Source organism: Eubalaena glacialis, chromosome 1 (assembly GCF_028564815.1).
Source record: "Eubalaena glacialis isolate mEubGla1 chromosome 1, mEubGla1.1.hap2.+ XY, whole genome shotgun sequence".
NCBI lineage: Eukaryota > Metazoa > Chordata > Mammalia > Artiodactyla > Balaenidae > Eubalaena > Eubalaena glacialis.
Window position 1 is genome coordinate 172,950,697 of NC_083716.1, and position 18,718 is coordinate 172,969,414.

The following is an 18,718-nucleotide window of genomic DNA, read 5'->3' on the forward strand; positions in this document are numbered from 1 at the left end:
TCATCAGCTATTACTGTTCACGTCAAAAGGCTAATTTCTTCTACCGATAGAACTGAATCAAAATAGCAAGGCTCTTGACAATTTAGATTTCAGTGTGTTGACACAAATGAGGAGAATTCTTATGCACTAATTAATCATATAATTAATGACTAATTGCTTTACTCCCAAAACCTGTAACTTATTCTGTAAATCAAATGTTACTCAGCTATCATTATTCAAATAGGACTATTTGGGCTGCAAATAATAATACAGCACTTATGTCCCGTTATTCAATTCTACCCATGAAGGCCAAAGTTTTTCTTTGCTGGAAGTTTGAGATGGAAGTGTCATTACTCAGAATTTTCACTTGAACTACTAACAAAACACATATTTCTTTCATAAATACTACTGCAGGGATTAATGCTAAAAAAGAATCTCAAACCAAGAATAGAGTTTTATAGCAGAATACTGAGAGATTTACAACAGCACTTTTAAGGGTGTAGCCATTTGATGGGGTCTTAGCAATAATTCATTGATTGATGGCTGCAAAAATGAATGTTAACTATACTGTACACCTGTAACTTACATAATATTGCACATCAACTATATTTCAATTAAAAATATCATTGGAGGATTTCAAATAAAAAGATGAATGTTAACTACTCAGTTTTTGTGTAACTAAGCTTATACCACTCTACTAGACAAATAATTTGCTGGTCTACATTCCCAACATTGACCTCTTGTTTAGGGTCACACAAATAATTCAAATAATACCCATCCATCCAATAACTGATCATTATGTGTCAAGGTATGTTCATGCATTAAACCCAGCAGTACACCCAAGAACAATATTTAAGAATATGGTCTCACAAAGGAAACCATCTACAAAACAAAAAGACAACCTACTGAATGGGAGAAAATATTTGCCAATGATATGACCAATAAGAGGTTAACATCCACATGTATAAACAGTCCATACAACTCAACATCAAAAAAAAAAAACCCAAACAACACAATTTAAAAAATGGGCAGGAGACTTGAATAGACATTTTTCCAAAAAAGACATACAGATGGTCAACAGGCACATGAAAAGATGCTCAACATCATTAATCATCAGAGAAATGCAAATCAAAGCTGCAATGAGATATCACCTCACACCTGCCAGAATGGCTATCATCAAAAAGACCACAAATAACAAACGTTTGTGAGAATGTGGAGAAAAGGGAACCCTTGTACACTGTTGATGGGAATATAAATTGATGCAGCCACTGTGTAAAATAGTATGAAGTGTCCTTAAAACACTAAAAATAGAACTACCATACGATCCAGCAGTTCCACTCCTGGGTATGTAACAGAAGAAAATGAAAACATTAATTTGAAAAGATATATGCACCCCAATGTTCACAGCAGCATTATTTACAATTGCTAAGATATGGAAGCAACCCAAGTGTCCATCAACAGATGAATGGATAAAGATGTGGTGTATATTTATATATATACACACACATACACACACACACACAATGGAATACTACTCAGCCATAAAAAAAAATTAAATTTTGCTATTTGCAACAACATGGATGGACTTAGAAGCTATTATGCTTAGTGAAATAAGTCATACGGAGAAAGACAAATACTGTATGATATCACTTATGTGGAATCTAAAAAATAAAACTAGTGAATATAACAAAAAACAAACAGACTCACAGATATAGAGAACAAACTAGTAGTTACCAGTGCGGAGAAGGAAGAAGGGGAGAGACAAGATAGGGGTAGGGGATTAAGAGGTACAAACTACTAAGCATAAAATAAATAAGGATATGTTGTACAGCACAGGGAATATAGCCAATATTTTATAATAACTATAAACGGAGTATAACCTTTAAAAATTGTGAATCACTAAGTTGTACACCTGAAACTGAGATGATATTGTAAATCAACTATACCTCAATTTTTAAAAAAGGTTAAAAAAAGGGAAAAGAAGAGGAAAACCAAGAGGAAAGAGAAATGGATAAAGTGCTATATGTTTTATGTCGCATATAAGAATAATAGCATCCGCACGGAACTATTGTCCAATATTTTTAGTAAGATTGAAATAATGTCACAGTACATGATTAGTTAATAATTTATCTTCAGTCATTTAGTGATCATCAAGCATGTGCTAAGAACCACATGGAATTAAGAAGTGTGTGTGTGGGGCGGGGGGGGGGCGGGGAGAGAGAGAGAGATGAGGTTAACTCCAAGTTATTCAGCCAGAAGTGAATCTTTATGCCCATGAAAAGACAGGTACAAAATTGTTCATAGCAGCTTTGTTCCTAAGAGCTAAAAACTATAAAAGGCCCGAATGTCTATAAATATTACAATAAAAATATATACTTATATAATGGAATATTACACAGCAGTGAAAAAGAATGAACTACTGCTAACTTAAAAAAAATGGATGAATCTCACAGGCATAATGTTGAACAAAGGAAACTAGACATAAAAGAATGATTTGATTCCATTTATATGAAGTTTAAGAATAAGCAAAACTAATCTATTGTGATGGAGGTCAGAACAGTGATTACCTTTGGGAAGTACTGCTGAAGAGAGAGCAAGAAGAAGGACTCTAAGCTGCTAGAAGTATTCTATATTTTGATCTGATTGGTTATTACATGTTCACATATGTATTAATACAAATTCATTGAGCTGTTTGATTTCTGCACTTTACGGTATCCAATTTTTTTAGTCCTATAAAATTTTAAAAAAAGAATATGATCTCCACTTTTTAGGGTTTCACAATCTAGTTAATTTAATCAAACATATCGGGAATGAGTATTAGTACAATAGATTGTACACTGCTTAAAGGATGCTAAAATGATCACTTAATAACAGCAAAGGGGGAGGAGAGGGAGAAATAAATCCAAGTATCCATCAATAAGGGACTGGTTATATAAATTATGTTCATCCCTACAAGGACATAATACACAGCTATGAGGGAAAAATAGAGCCCATTATGTAATAAAATGGAATAAAAACCAAGTTATATTATTAAGGGAAAAACAAGGTACAAAGTACCACCAACTGTGTATAAAAGAGTAAGAAACAATATGCATACACACACCCATTTGCTCCTGACTGTAAGGAGATGCTCTGTCCAGTGGAGTAGCCACCAGCCACATGAGGCTTTTCAGCACTGGAGATGTGGCTGATGTGACTAAGAAAATAAAATTTAAATTTTACGTAATTTATTTAAATTTCAAATCTGACAGTGGAAAATATTTTTGCTGGTAAAGACAACTTCATTGTTTTCTAGAATTAGAAGCATGTTAACCACTGCATCGTATAATATATCATTTAAATTGAATTTTTAAATCTAGCTCCTAGAAAATTTAAAATTACATTTGTGGCTCACATTATATTTCCATTAGACAGCACTGGTACAGAGTATCCTATAAGGATTTGTAAGGACCGTAACATTGATTGCCTCTGGGGAGAACACCTGGTGAATAGGAAGCAAGGGGTATAGGGGGGCGATCTCTCACTATTTTGTCATTTTTCTCTTTTGAATTCTGTGCATTTGAATATATTGCCTATTAGAAAAATAATGAATAAAATGAGGTGACCTATAAAGAGAATAATTGTCATTGGCATAACTATCAATTCACTTTGGATGGAATCTCTCCCCTCAAAAAACATACATGGTACTTTTGAAGAGGTTATATACAGTTTGCGGCACAAAATGCTTTCTAATAACCTAAGATCACAGAAGTGCTTCACAAACTAATGTACCAGAGTTACCAACTGAACATAAGAGATAAAGACCTCAAACCTCAAACTTCTAGTTTAGTGCCAGCACAGTCCAGCAATTTAGCACCACTGCCTCTTCTTTTGCGATCAGAGACTGTTCTGCTTTTCATTTTTCCATCATTGAATATATTTTGCCTGTTTTCCTGTTCTTTTCTTCACCTACATCCCCAAATAATAAAATTGTAATTATCTCTACATTTCCATTTAGCTCTGCATGCATCTACTTGGCTAACCAAAGAAGGAAAAATGCCAGGAAAATTCTCCCCTTCACACCCATGAAATTTAATTTTTTTCCATAAAACAATAGTGTAAAAACATAAGCAGATCACAAAGGGCTCAAGGAAGGGGAGTAATGAGTATTATATACACAACTGAGATACACTTAATGTATTTAAATATAAAATTTAAAAACCTAAATTGCATACAAGGTATTACCATTTCTCCCAAGTTTTCCCATTTTATTTTAAAAATAAACACTTTGAACATTTTTTCTGCATTGACATAGCCAACTTTAGAACTTTAAATGCATATGGCAATGAAAACTGTCTCGTTAGCAGTGTTCATTTTAAGCTGGTTGGTTCTCTAGGATTCAAGGACGAAAAAAGCCTCCATGCTCAACTCCTAAAGGCTCCCCTCCTTTTCTCACATGCTCTCCTTCCACTTCCACAAGAATGTCTGACACAGGGCTGCATTGGTGAGTATCATTCTGAGGAAATGCTCCCAGGGCCACAGAGATAATGTGTGCAACGCTCAGGCCCTGAGACAGGCCCTCACCAGTCACACAAATCACGTGCCGGAATGAACAATGATCACCATAAACAGAGGCTTTGACTAGGTTTGATTTGAGAGCATGGCATTCTAAATAACCTTTAACTAGTAAAACAAAATGGCTAAGTGCCAGAATTTTTAAAAATTGTTTCTTGACCGGAAATCTTATGATAGCCCCTGTGAAGAACGGTAAGTGGTAAAGATGTCGACAATGAAATTAAATAGCTACCACTGTACTACTCCCTGCCTCCTACACTGTGTGGGCCTTCAGCCATAGCCCATCACTTCTGAGTGCTCCAAGGCTGCTCCTTTAAAACCAATGGTACTTGGGATATTTTTGTGTTCAAACCGTTACAATTATCTGTGGAGTTCCAGAAACTTGGTCTCTACCTTGCCTAGGTTTTACAGTGATACAAGGAAACTGGGAATGCCCCAAATCCATGATATTCAAATATCCAATACTGCCAACTTCAACTTTTGATGTGCTTAATACCTGGAAGAATATGAAAATGATAGCAAATATTCATTCAACACCTTCAGATAACTTTTAGAATTGCCACTAAATCGAGCTTGCATAATCTTAGTGTCCTAATTATGAGTTAACTAAGTAACTATGAGTCACACAAAAATAAAAGTCCCAAAGTGTTGCACACCAAATATATATATATATATATATATATACACACACACACACACACATATGAAATGCTGAATTTGATTAGGAAACTCTAAAAATGCCTGTAAGTGTGTACATTCTGGGCGATACCGCTTATAAGCACTAAATTAGTTGGAAACACGTTCCTAGGCTTCACAAAGTTACCACCACAAACTTTGGGACTACATTTTCTTAGCATCATCTAAGAGTGAATTTCCTATGTTTTCTACATACATACAGGATCACAAACAGATGAACAGATGATATGAACTACTCTTAGACATTGCTCCTTTCAGACCAGACTGTATTTCAAAAATAATATATGGTAAACTAGAGTAAATTACAGGTTGGAATAGGTTCTAGATACAAAATTTGTCCTATTTAAATGTAAGGGGAAAAATCAGTATTATTTCCCCTTTCAGACCACTAGTGTTAAGTATTTTTTATTCAAACGAAGTCACACCTAACTTTCCTAGGTGGGGGGAAGTTCATAGGTAATAAACTAACACAGTCAAACTTATCCTCTTTTAGAGAAAGAGAAAACTGAAGAAAGAAGACTGGTAGCCTAGGATCACAACCCAAAGTGTAAAAATTAGTTTCTTTCCGCATGCCAACATTCTTTGCCACTTTCAGCTTTGCTCTCCTGAAGCAGAGCAAAAACAATTTTTGCTTTAAATTGAAGCATCTAATTGCTCTCTGGGAATGGGCACCTTATGTAGAAACAAAAGATAGGAAGAAACCACTCTCATAACTTGGTAGGACACTTTGCTCAGTAGTTTTGCAGCCAATGACTAACCGAATCATGAACACCTGAGAATAATGAGAGCTGCCTCAGACCACGAAACACAGATGCTGTCCTGTAAGACAGGGACCCTGTCTCTTTCCTAATTCTCCTAGAGCAGGGATACCTGACTATCAGGCATAAAAAGAAGAGACAAACAAAGGGTTGCTCCTCTCTCTGCCACTTCTACTTTGTGTATAACATGCATCCACTTTAGCACAAAGAAGAAAATCAGTTCAATGGCTCTTATAATTATCTTGACTACTGTGGACTCAACTGGTCTAGAAACTACAGCACATCCATCAGACATGGGAATGGCAAGGTGGCAGCCATTTTCGGATTTAGCAACTCAATTTCCTGTCTTTCCAGCACAACTGAACTGATACATGACTGTAGCAGCTGTTAAAACTGGCTATTCCCCTTGGGGTTATCTAATACTTCTTCACTTCCATTTTTCCAGGGACAACAGCATGTGTGAATGTGCATGTAATAGCAGGTGTGCAGGTTAGAGAGACGAAAAGTCCTCAAGGACTGGTGATAAACGGCCCACCTAGATTTGAGCATCTTAACTCTATTTCCTTACAAATATATATTGGTGTAAGAACAGAAGCTGCAATGGTAGGCTCCAAAGTGAAATGGTGTATTTAATTTTTAAAAATACAACATGCACACAAAGTAGTTTTAATCTCTCAAATTAATTACAATGAGAAACAATGCACTTTTTCCAATGATATTATCGTTTAAAAAACATATTCTGATTCCTTTGGCATTCAACCCTATTTAAAATCAAGCTACAGCCCACACAAGAAAATCAGAATCATTATTTTAAAAGCACAACCACATTTTGGACCCAAACTATTGTACCTCAGGTTCTTTTTCAACCCCACTTCAGAGGCTTGCCTCTGAACCACTTTGGTTATTTTGCAAAATCAAATCCCACCAAATATGGATGGCATTTTCACTCTTTTAATTCCATCCAAAGTAATCTTCTACAAGCCTGAGGCAATTACAAAGGAAAACCTCTGTCCTATTAACCCATACTCTCTTTTATAAAGTGATTATTTATATTATCTCTAAAGCTCTGCTTTCAATGGGGGAGGACATTCAATAGGAAGGAACAAGAGTACCTAAAGGAAATGAAAATGAGGTATTCAGAGGTCATTCTTTTTCCTGCTCACCTAGCACCTCCATCCTCACTACCTCACAACCACAAACCTGAAAGTCTTGATGGGGCTACATTTTTTTTTTTTTTTTTCCCCCTCTAGAGAGTAGAGGTTAAGAAAACAACTCGGCGGCTTCCCTGGTGGCGCAGTGGTTGAGAATCTGCCTGCCAATGCAGGGGACACGGGTTCGAGCCCTGGTCTGGGAAGATCCCACATGCCGCGGAGCAGCTAGGCCCGTGAGCCACAACTACTGAGCCTGCGCGTCTGGAGCCTGTGCTCCGCAGCAAGAGAGGCCGCGATAGTGAGAGGCCCGCGCACCGCGATGAGGAGTGGCCCCCGCTTGCCGCAACTAGAGAAAGCCCTCGCACAGAAACGAAGACTCAACACAGCCATAAATAAATAAATAAATAAAATTAAAAAAAAAAAAAAAACTCAGTTCTGTAGTGTACTGTGCTTCCCACCAAATTCCTGAAGGCGTGCCTCTGAACTGTAAGCCTGAGCTGAGCTATACAGCATGAAAAGACACAGATATAATCAGGATATTGCCCAGTACAGGGCACCACACATACTGGAAACCCAAATATCTTCATTTATTCCCTATGAAACTTGGAAATTATGATCTTTGTAAAGATGTATAACTATTTAAAATATGGTAAAAGTTACAAATAAGCTATGAGTTGAGCTTAAACTACTTCTCTTGCCATTGCATTCTTTGCTGTCGTAATGAGATGACCATCTCAAAGCATTTTGTTAAACTACTCCACAATTCAACTCCGCAGGTTTTTTTAATGTACAAAGTCAATAAATAGTTTTAACTTATTTATTTATAAACAGCAATGTGAACTTAAAGTATACGGGGGACAAAAACAAGCTCACTCTAGCATTTTTCTAAAGACTAGTCAGTCTTTGAGAGTCTTTTCTAAGGGATTCATTCCTCAGATATGAAGTTTGTATGCAAAACTGAAGACATTTGGCCCTTTATAAATAGTCATGGGAAACTTCTTTCTCCCATACTTTTAGTTTGTTTTTACTGTAACAGATGGGAAAAAAATTTAGCAAAGTCATAAAAAAAAGGTCTTCTAATAACTGTCACCCTAATGTTAGAGCACTAAACGCTTAAGGATATGAAATATCTTTAAGAGCAACAACAAAAACACTTGCTGAAAATTATAAAGACAGTTTGCTTAACTCATAAAATAGGTATAGGCTGAAAAAAACTAGATAGGAATTCCTTCTACCTTTGGTCCAGCTTCTCCTAGGCACTTTGGTTCTAAGCACCTTAATCATATAATGACCAAATGACCAAAAATGACCTCAGTCATTTTTCATGAAAGTGTCTCCAGCACAAGTTTAAAATATATTCTGATATCAAATAAATGTTAAAATTCTACATGGCTTGCCAACAAGCCAAGCCTAAGTCTTCACCTGTGGAAAAAAAAAACCACCACTAATCACCATTCTGCAAAATCTCTTACTATAAGAAATATCTTGCTTTATGCAAACAAAATATCATTTTGTTCTAATTCATATTGAAGTTCAATACTTATATGTCCCCCTCCCGGCAGTAAATAGATTTTGAATTAAATAATCACTACTTCATTTACAAATTTCATAAGTTGGCCCATGGGATCAGCAAACTTGTATATGGACAGAGGGCAAATTTTTTTTTAACATTCATTCATTCATTCATTTAGTTATTTATTTATGGCTGTGTTGGGTCTTCGTTTCTGTGTGAGGGCTTTTTCTAGTTGCGGCAAGCGGGGGCCACTCTTCATCGCGGTGCGCGGGCCTCTCACTATCGCGGCCTCTCTTGTTGCGGAGCACAGGCTCCAGACGCACAGGCTCAGTAGCTGTGGCTCACGGGCCTAGCTGCTCCGCGGCATGTGGGATCTTCCCAGACCAGGGCTCGAACCTATATCCCCTGCATTGGCAGGCAGATTCTCAACCACTCTGCCACCAGGTAAGCCCCCGAGGGCAAATATTTTTAGCTTACAGGCCATAATATCTCTGCCTGGACTACTCTAATATGAAAGCAGTCATAAACAGTATGCAAATGAGTGGATATGGCTGTGTGCCAATAAAACCCTTTACAAAGACAGGTAGAGGATAAGGGGTTAATATCCAGAATATGAAGAAAATTCCTAAAACTCAACAACCAAAAAAAGCAAACCCAACTGAAACATAGGGAAAGGACTTGAACGGACATTTCTCAAAAGAAGATATACAAATGGCCAATAAGCACATGATCTGATGCTCAACATCACTAATCATTAGGGAAATGCAAATCAAAGCTACAATGAGATACCACCTCACACATATTAGGATGGCTGCTGTCAAAAAAATAAAATAACAAGTGTTGGCACAGATGTGGAGAAACCAGAAGCCTTGTGCACTGTTTTGGGGAATGTAAAATGGTACAGCTGCTATGGAAAACAGTATGGCAGTCCTCAAAAAAATTAAAAATAGGATGACCATATGATCCAGCAATTCTACTTCAAAAGAATTGAAAGCAGGGTCCCAAAGAGATATTTGAACACCCATGTTCCTAGCAGCATTATTCACAACAGCTAAAATACGGGAAGCAACCTGTGTCCATTGACAGATAAATGGATAAGCAAAATGTGGAATGCTATTCAGCCTCAAAGAGGAAGTAAATTCTGATATATGATACAACATGGATGAACTTTGTGGATATTATAATAAATGAAATAATCCAGTCACAAAAAGACAACGACTGTTTGATTCCACTTATATGAGGTAGCCAAAGTGGTCAAAAATCATACAGATAAAAAGTAGAACAGTGGATGCCAGGGGCTGAGGGGAGAGGAGAATGGAGAGTTAGTGTTTAATGGGTACAGAGTTTCAGTTATGCAAGATGAAAAGAGTTCTGGAGATGGATGGTGATGACAGTTGCACAACAATGTTAATGTACTTAATACCCCTGAACTAAACACTTAAAAATGGTTAACATGGTAAATTTTATGTAAATTATACCACAATTAAAAAAACTGGAGAAAAGAAAAAAAGACAAACAGGTGGAGGGCCCATTTCAACCTTCTGGACATAGTTTGCTCAGCCAAAGTTTGCTGACCAATGAGCTAGGATACTGCACTTTAAGTCCTAACCATATCCATAATATGCTTTTAAAGTTAATATCAAAGTACCACTTCTACACTAACAGCACCTTCCCTCCTTTTTCTTCCTGCATCGTTACAGATAGTTTTTTTAAATAAAGCTCTTAAGATCAGAAGCCAATCTCCCAGTGCCTAGAAAAACGTGTTTATATAAAACAAGGGCTCACAAGTTTTGACTAATTAATTACATAAGAGCAGTTGTCTCCATAACATAAAGCTTGGCATTTGTTATTATATAAATACAACTGGCACTTCAATAATAAGGTTAGGTGATAATGTTCTTAAATTATCCTCTAACACATTCAGAGGACATTAGACTTTGAACAAAATGTCTAGCACTGTCTTAATAAACAATTTCATTTTTCTTATTTGGTCAAAAATCCTACTTTTGAAATTAAGCTATAATATATTTAATAGCCGCCTAAGAGCAAAAATAAGTACAGCTATGACATAATGTCATCTGACAAAATGGCTGTCAGTTTACTATGTTAAATCATCCCAAACACATGAAAATGTTAATTATGACTTTAAAGAAATAATTAAGTTCCTTTTAAATGCTAGGCATTGGGGTTTTTTTATATGCATCTGATTTTGTAGGAGTTTTTTTTTAATACACTATAAATATAATTTTAAGAAGAATCAAGACAATGCATCTGTAAAGCCTCTTTAAATAATCTATTCAGTATAATCCATGGTAGCAAACATCCTGGGTAACAGGCCTAGTGATGAAGAGCACAGGTTTGGGTATCAGACCTTGTTTCTATTATTCTTGCATCCCTTAGTGTTGTATGGCCTTGAGTGTGTTAATTAAGCTCTCTGAGCCTCAGTTCCAAAATTATAAAATGGAGTTAACATACTTCCTCAAAAAGGAGTAAAAAAAAAAAAAAATTTTTTTTAAACAGTACCGTAGAGCACCTAAATGGAATCTTTCAAAAGGCAAAATAAAGCTGAAAGTTAGTCTTGAGTTCCCTAAAAATGCTAAATAGCAGCCTCCATTCCATTTATGGCTTCATCTCCATCTCAGCTGGTGATACCGACTTAATCAATGGTTCTCAGATCTGGCTGCATATGAGAATCACCTAGCAGCATTTTAAAATTCTCCATGCCCCTGTCCCCTCCCAGGCCAATTAAAATTAGAATAGGTAGGAGTGTGAGAGCATGGGTATTTGTTTTAAAGATACTCAGGTAATTATGTTGAAACCTCACCTAAGGCATTCAACTTCTAAGTAGCCAGTAAATGTTAGCTAACAAGAACTCAGTTTATACAATCAGTACAACTTTAGAACCAATAATGCATCCAAATAAAAGCTTAAGAAAGCAGCTACTAAATCATTTCTTAATTTTTACTATGCCTTCAATTAACTCCATAGTTACAATTCTGCAAAATTATAAAGAAATAGGCTTTTATACCTGAACCATGCCCGATAATTTGTTTCAGAATCAAAACACTAAGGTCCCTCAAAGCAAGGTCAACTACACTTTTGACATTTAAATTTCAGAGTTAAAAATATATATCTCGGGACTTCCCTGATGGCGCAGTGGTTAAGAATCCGCCTGCCAATGCAGGGGACACGGTTTGATCCCTGGTCGGGGAAGACCCCACATGTAGCGGAGCAACTAAGCCCGTGCACCACAACTACTGAAGCCCGCACGCCCTAGATCCCATGCTCTGCAACAAGAGAAGCCACCGCAATGAGAAGCCCGTGCACCTCAGTGAAGAGGAGCCCCATTTCGCCGCAACTAGAGAAAGCCTGCGCGAAGCAACAAAGACCCAACGCTGCCAAAAAAAAAAAATTCTACCATTAAAAAAATATATATGTGTGTGTGTTTTGGCAAGTAAAAACACCAGCACTAGTAGTTCTAAAGATAATGTACTCAGCTGAAATTTATCATATTGTGGTCTGGAAAAGATTAAAAGCAGTTAGTGCACTGAACTAGGCAACTAACATCCTGGGTTTTCCTTCAGGTTTTGCCACTAATTTGCTCTGGGCCTTCTGTAAAAATCACTGTGTCTCTGTGCTTCAGATTCTCATTTGTAAAATAAGGAGTTGCACTAAATTTCTTTAAAATGACATGTTACAAGGATGTAAAACTTGGAAAATTACATACAGACGGATTCTTTAGAGCAGTAATATCCAAGGATAAGGTGTAAAGTAGGCCTCAGGCTATTAATGAGTCATGATTTAATTAGTTTTATAGTAAAGAATTTACTTTCCAAACCTAGCATTTTATTATAACATATTGATTGGGACTGCTCCCTGCCACCTCCCAAAGCCTCATATCTAGGATAATTCTTGTTTCCCACAATTAAAATCTTTTTAATGTTTTGGGGTTTTGAGAAAAAGAACAACAGTAATGTTGAATAATGAATATTCAACAAATATTATATAATAGGCACTTAGGATATGCCAAAGGGACAAGACAGACAAGTGAAAGAAGACAAAGTAGAGAAGTAATTTTTTTTTTTTATGTTTATACCTTTCAGATATTGTTAACGTCTCTGAATAAGGCAAAGTAAAATGATACAGGGGTGGCGGGGGGAGGTTATTTCAGATAAGATGTTGAAGCATTTTTCCACATGTCTCTCCTTAAATTTGGAGAGGGAAGGGCAAATTTCTAAAAAGTATTTTCCTCATATTTGAGAAATTAGATAAAGCAGTTTTGTACATTCTTTTGAAGCAAAGAATTTCGGTTTAACCTTTAAATCCTCAAAAGTAAAATCCAAAGTGTCTTACTATAGTTGTGCTTATCACTAGAAAGCTCTTTCCATTTCCTTCGTGTCAGAGCCATCTGTTCTCACCTATTTTACTCACAAGTATTATATGATTTCTAAACACCCAAGTGTATTAGTGTATTTTGTGTATGTGCATTTGCTGGGTTCTTTTCCTTTTTCTTTTTCTTTTTTTAAATAGTACCTAATCCAATCCATTTTTTAAATCCACCAGTCAAATACTATCTTATTTTGGGGTACCTGAGTACATTTCAGTATTCCTGCAGCTCCATTTAGAGGTCCATGCTTTTATAATTAATATCTTCCTGCCAATGTATTTCTTTCCTCATACATCCTAATGTGATAATATATGAAAGAATATATGATAATATCTAAATAATGAAAAAACTGGGGAAAGAATAGAAACGGAAGTCAACAGAAATATGGCTATTTGCAGAGGGGAGAAGATAACTAACTGGAACAAAATGAAAGAATTAATTCATACACTACATGTTTCCTCTACGTAAGCATTATACTAAATATCTTTTATATTAGTCATGTTGCTTTGAGACTTCTCCATGTTTCCTCTAGACATCTGCCAATGTCCGCATGGTCTCTGATGAATAAACATGCTGTGACTTGCTTCTAAGGAAACGTGTGTCATGTTCCAGGGAAAAATGACTTCTCTACTCTCAAATCAGGAAAACTGTACAAATCTCATTCATTAGGTACAAAGCCGCTTTTTCCTTAACGTTTCTTTTCTGAAATGTTCATATTCTCTTGAGTGCATTTCTGTGCTCGGATTAACTATCAGAAAAGAAATTGAGTTGGGGGAACACTTGTAGGAAAAAGTTACACTTCACCAAAGGGTTTTCCCACTTCAGGAGCTCAAAGAGCGCCCATGTTAAGCCTTCACTGTTTACCAAGACGAAGGTTATTTTCAGGTTCTTCCCATCTCTTGCAGAACTACCTGTTCTCATTACTATTTACCCAAACGCTTAGCAAGGTGATTATTAGCATATCTGGCAGGAAGACGTGCTCCATTTAATATTAACTCACCATGTGACAGCCCCTTCCACTCCAACCTCTCCTAAACATGTGAGGATACGAAGAAAAGTAATCGTGTTGGCGGTCTGACTCTGCGCTAGGCTTTGGCGCTAGGCTTCGGCACTATCAATTGGCCACAGACAATCAGAGGCGCGAACCCGGCCGTGTCCCGGAACTGTCATGCGGGCTGACAGCTGGCACACTTTCCTGTCGCCCTCCACCCTCTTGCAGAAAGCCCCTTCCTTACATTCACCTTGACACTGCTCACCTGCTGGGCCTCAGCCCCCGGCCAAGGAAACTGTTTTCCCCTTCCCAGGAGCTCACTAACAGGTATCGTCCGCCGCTCGCCCAGAGCCCCAACAAGGGGCCCTTTGTTACCATTTTTGCTCCCGGACTCCTTACCCAATTCCTGGCACTCAGCTGCCCTTCAGCAACTCAGAACAGCCCCGGTAGGAAAGCAATCAAAAACTACCCGAGCCCCCATCCCGGGCGGCCTCCTAGGAGGCCGGGAGGAAGCAGCCTCGTCGTCCGCATGTCCTGCGGCGGGTGAATCTGGCCGCCGGCAAGGAGGCGACCTGCCAGCTAGGTGACCGGGTGGAGGCCCGGCTGCCCTCGCCCTCGCCCTCCCCGGTGAGCGGCGGCGTGGAGCGGCGCTCGAGGCTTACCCTGCGGGGGTCGCCGGCGGGAGCGCAGCCGGGACGTCCTGCGCGCGCTGGGCTCGGCCGTCCATCGCCCTGCGGGGCGCTGCGCGGGCTCCGGCTCCGAGGCGGCGCGTCACTGCTGGAGTGGGAGAGGCCGGCGGGTCAGGGCGGGACGCACGCTTTCCCGAAGCCTGAACGGGGCTGGCCGCGCGTCAAGAGCCCGCCCGAGCCGCCCCCAGCCCTGGACCAGCCCGCCCACCTCCCGGGTGCGCTTCCACCTGCGGGCCCGGCTCCCAGCCCGCGGGCAGCGCCGCCGGCGGGTCTAGCGGCTGCCGGGAGCCGCGGCGGCTAGAGGCGGCGCTGCAGCCCCCGCCCCGTGGGGTTACTGGGTAGCCATTTGGCGCCTCTTGGGGAGGGAGCGGAGCTACCCAGGCTGGAAGGAGGAGGAGCGGGGCGAGGGGCGAGGCGCACAGACACAGCCGCCAAGGCGGCAGCGCGATCCCGCGCTTCTCAAACAAAACGCCCTGGGAAAACTTTTCGCAAAGAGAAGTTGGGAGGGCTCCTTTCTCTTTTCCCACCCAGGGCTCCTACTTTCTTTTCAAAAGGAAACAGTGGCTCCCTGTTCTCTCCCGCGGCTTCCTCTCCCACTCTTCCCTCCCCCGGCCGGCGCGCTCGCATTCGGCTCTCAAGCCGGGACTGGGAGGAAGGGGAAAGCGGCAGCCTCTCCGCGAGCTCAGCCCAGCGCCTCCCCTACCCCGCGGGCGGGTGCCGGGCGCGATGGAGCCTCTCCCCGGGCCGGCTGACTCACCCTGCCCCATTTCCCTCCCCGGAGCCCGGGAGCTCGCAGCTGTCTCCGCCGGACTTCCACCCCGAAGTGGCGACGGGGCTCGGCGGCATCGGAGCGAGACAGGCAGCGAGCCGGAGAGAGAAACGGGGCGGGGGTGGGCGAGCACCGAGTGGTAATTTCCTTCCCCCGGGGCTTCGGGGCTTTGGGGTCCAGCTGGGGAAGCCGAACGGAAAGGAGGCTCCTGCGCAGCGTGTTCCCATTCCCACCGCTAGGGCGTCGTTTCGGGAAGCCCGGCGCGCCCCAGCCGTACAGGTGGGGAGGGAGGGAGGGTACCTGACCTGCGAAGAGCGGAGGGGAGGACCCGGGCGCCGCGGAAGTGCCGGGAGAAACTGGCGGAACGGGGCCTGCAGCTTGCCCTCCCTGCAGTCTGACCTTCCCCGTCCAGGGTGCTTCCCCCTCCCCTAACCTGACCTCTAAGGCTGCTATTCTGTTAAAAGCATGCCTGTAACACTGTGATCTTTCTAATTGGTGGCAGGTTTAAGGTTGCCCTGTCTTCAGACGTATATGTTTTTCTTTCTTTTTTTTAAGCCTGTAACAGCTGTGACCGGACAATATTATGTCTGATGACAATCTGTAAACTAGGAATCGAATGATAGGTTTTATACACCTCTTGAAAGTTTTACGGGAAGAAAGGAATCCCTTAGACACAACCGTGTACTTGTTTATAAGTTTTACTTCCCACGTGCATGCTCTTTACGTGATTCTTTACACCTGACAAACAGGTATATTTGCATACCTTTATGTTATTATACGTGCCAATTGTTGTAAGGTGCAAGCCATTTTTGATGGGTCTAAAAGCTTGCGTTCAGAAAAAATAACGTGAAATTAATTAAGAAATTAACTTTACGGTTTAAAAATTAAAATATTTCAATAAACTGTAGTAGAGAGGTTAAGTGAAAGAGCGTCCTGAAAGGGGCTCTACTGTGGTATTAGCATCATGTAACACATCTGTGTTAGCCCCTTCAACCAGTTGATAGAATAATATTTGGTAGGTGGTAAAAATTAAATTGATACTTAGGACCAATGCTTGACTAAATGCTCTTTAAGGTATATATCCATTGTAGCAACCAAAAAGATTGCTGAAACGAAGTAACATACTAAATACTTAGTAATATGCCGTTTGTCTCTTATGGACAGACATCAGTATTTATTCCTTCCTGTGCAAAATATATGCCTTTCAGTGTATCTCTACGTATGAAAAGAAAAAAAAAAAGTAGTTTATTTGGATTACAATATCAGAACCATATATGAAAAAGTTGCTTTTTAATATTTTAATATTAGTCAAATCAGTTCATTTAAATCCATCTGGATTTTAGTCTAAACACAGTTTAAACAATTTCATGAATCAGTTATGCCTCTGAATGACTAGCTTTTACAGTTGCTCACACAGAGAATACTGTAAACATTGAGTAATAGTGAAACTACTTAAAGTCTGTAGCTTTCAATCACCAGATGAAGATTAAACTTTAGTTTCAGCCTTAATTTATGGCATGCTAGTAATTTTATTAACTCCATTAGTCTAATCTGACCATAAAACCCTAGCATAACATTTCATAACCGCTGAAGGCATTTGGAGTGCTTACCCATTTTTTCTGTCCTCTTTCTGGTTTTAGGTGTAAGGGAGGATTATACTCTCCACCCCACTGAAATTAGGTATCATGATGTAACTTGCTTTAGTAAGTAAATGTGAGCAGACATGAAATGTTTCATTTCCTGGTAGAATCACTTAAGGGCCAGTGCTGGATTTTCTATGCTCTCTTCCCTTGCTGCTGCAATCATGGAAGTTTATATTAAGATGGAGGTGGCACAGGACTGAAGGATCCTGGCATGCTGTACAATAGTACAGTCCTGAGCACAGCTGTCCTGGAGAGCCCAGAACTTACAGCAGAATCTGCATAAAGCAAGAAATAAACTTGTGTTGGGGTAAGCTTCTAAAATATTGGAGTGATTTGTTGTCCAGCATTACTTAGCCTACCTTAGATATAATTATATTTGACAACTTTCAGAATCCCTAATAGGCTAGGCTTGATGTTCTCATACGGTAGGCACTAAACTATCCCCCCTGTAGTCTGCTGGTTACATAGTTCATTAGCAAAATAGTAATCAAAGTTGCTATAAATCTTTGTACATGATAGTGGAAAACTATCCCCTCCCCCACATCCATCCTTCCCTCTCCTTGTGATGACCTATTGCAAAACTGTCCAAGTTTCCAAGATTCTGCTCAATTTCTCTCTATTCAGAAATCTCCCTTGCCCACTCCATCAAATCATGTTTAATGCATGTGCTTAAGTGTTATATCCTCTGGAAGACTTTCTGGACTGCACGTGGAGAATTAGCCCTTCCTTTTCTTAGCCCCCTTTAGATTCTGCCAGGTGGGACCAGGCCCCATGACACTTTGTTTCAGTTACTCATTTACACAAGCAAAGAGTTGGAGTGCTTAAGGGGCCACATCTTATCCTTTGTGTCCTGAAAGGACAGCGCAGAATACAGGAAGCTCTCCGCATATATTTGTGGAATGAATTACGGAGTAAGGGAATCCTTAAGGACTCCACTCCTAGGGGACTTGTAAGAGGTGAGTGGGACCTCAAGTCGCAGAAAGGCTTTTCAGTTCAGAGGGACCAGTAGACCATTTTAAACAGAACAGATAAAAGTTGAGTTTGTCCTAGTAGGGAGAGAAGATTTATTCTCCACATGGTTACCTGATGGAGTTAGTTTCAAAATCACTACTGTCTATAAAGTAAAAATATAAATTACACTTTTCATGGCTCTATGTTTGGATTTATAATTGTATTATCAAGTTATACCTTTTATTTTTATAATCAAACATTCTAGAGATTAAAAGTACAGAAATAGTGCTTTCTGGTCAATTTCAATGAGCTTTTAACTCATCAGATTTTATACTTTGAAACTTGGGCAATCATTGAACTTTTTTTCATAATAGACTTTTCAAGTAGATTATATATTCATGAATTAAATTTTATTTCAATAAAGGGAATATTTATTGAATGTCTGCAATACGAAGCATTGTGCTAGGGAAACAAAAGATGGCAAAGATATTGCCTCTGCCCTGGAGGGGCTCACAGACCACTGGGATCATCAGTAATATTTTTGTGGCACTCAACCAAATGAAAGTTAAAGGAAACTGGTCAATAATCTGTAGGAGTCTCTACTTCTCTCCCAAAAGATAAAGTTAAATGTATTTTC

At 39.6% G+C, this 18,718-nt stretch overlaps 1 protein-coding gene across 4 annotated transcripts in view; it reads right to left on the reverse strand.

The window, feature by feature from the left end:
* Positions 1-15,714, reverse strand: part of COBLL1 (cordon-bleu WH2 repeat protein like 1) — a 146,116-nt gene extending 130,402 nt beyond the window's left edge. For all 4 annotated transcript variants that reach the window (XM_061184588.1, XM_061184569.1, XM_061184561.1 and 1 more), the window contains exons 1-2: positions 15,476-15,714; positions 14,692-14,806 (exon numbers count right to left, since the gene is read on the reverse strand). In XM_061184588.1, coding sequence (XP_061040571.1) covers positions 14,692-14,806; positions 15,476-15,485 — 125 coding nt within the window. In that variant the 5' untranslated portion in view covers positions 15,486-15,714. The remainder of the gene's footprint in view (positions 1-14,691; positions 14,807-15,475) is intronic.
* Between the last annotated feature and the right edge of the window lie 3,004 nt (positions 15,715-18,718).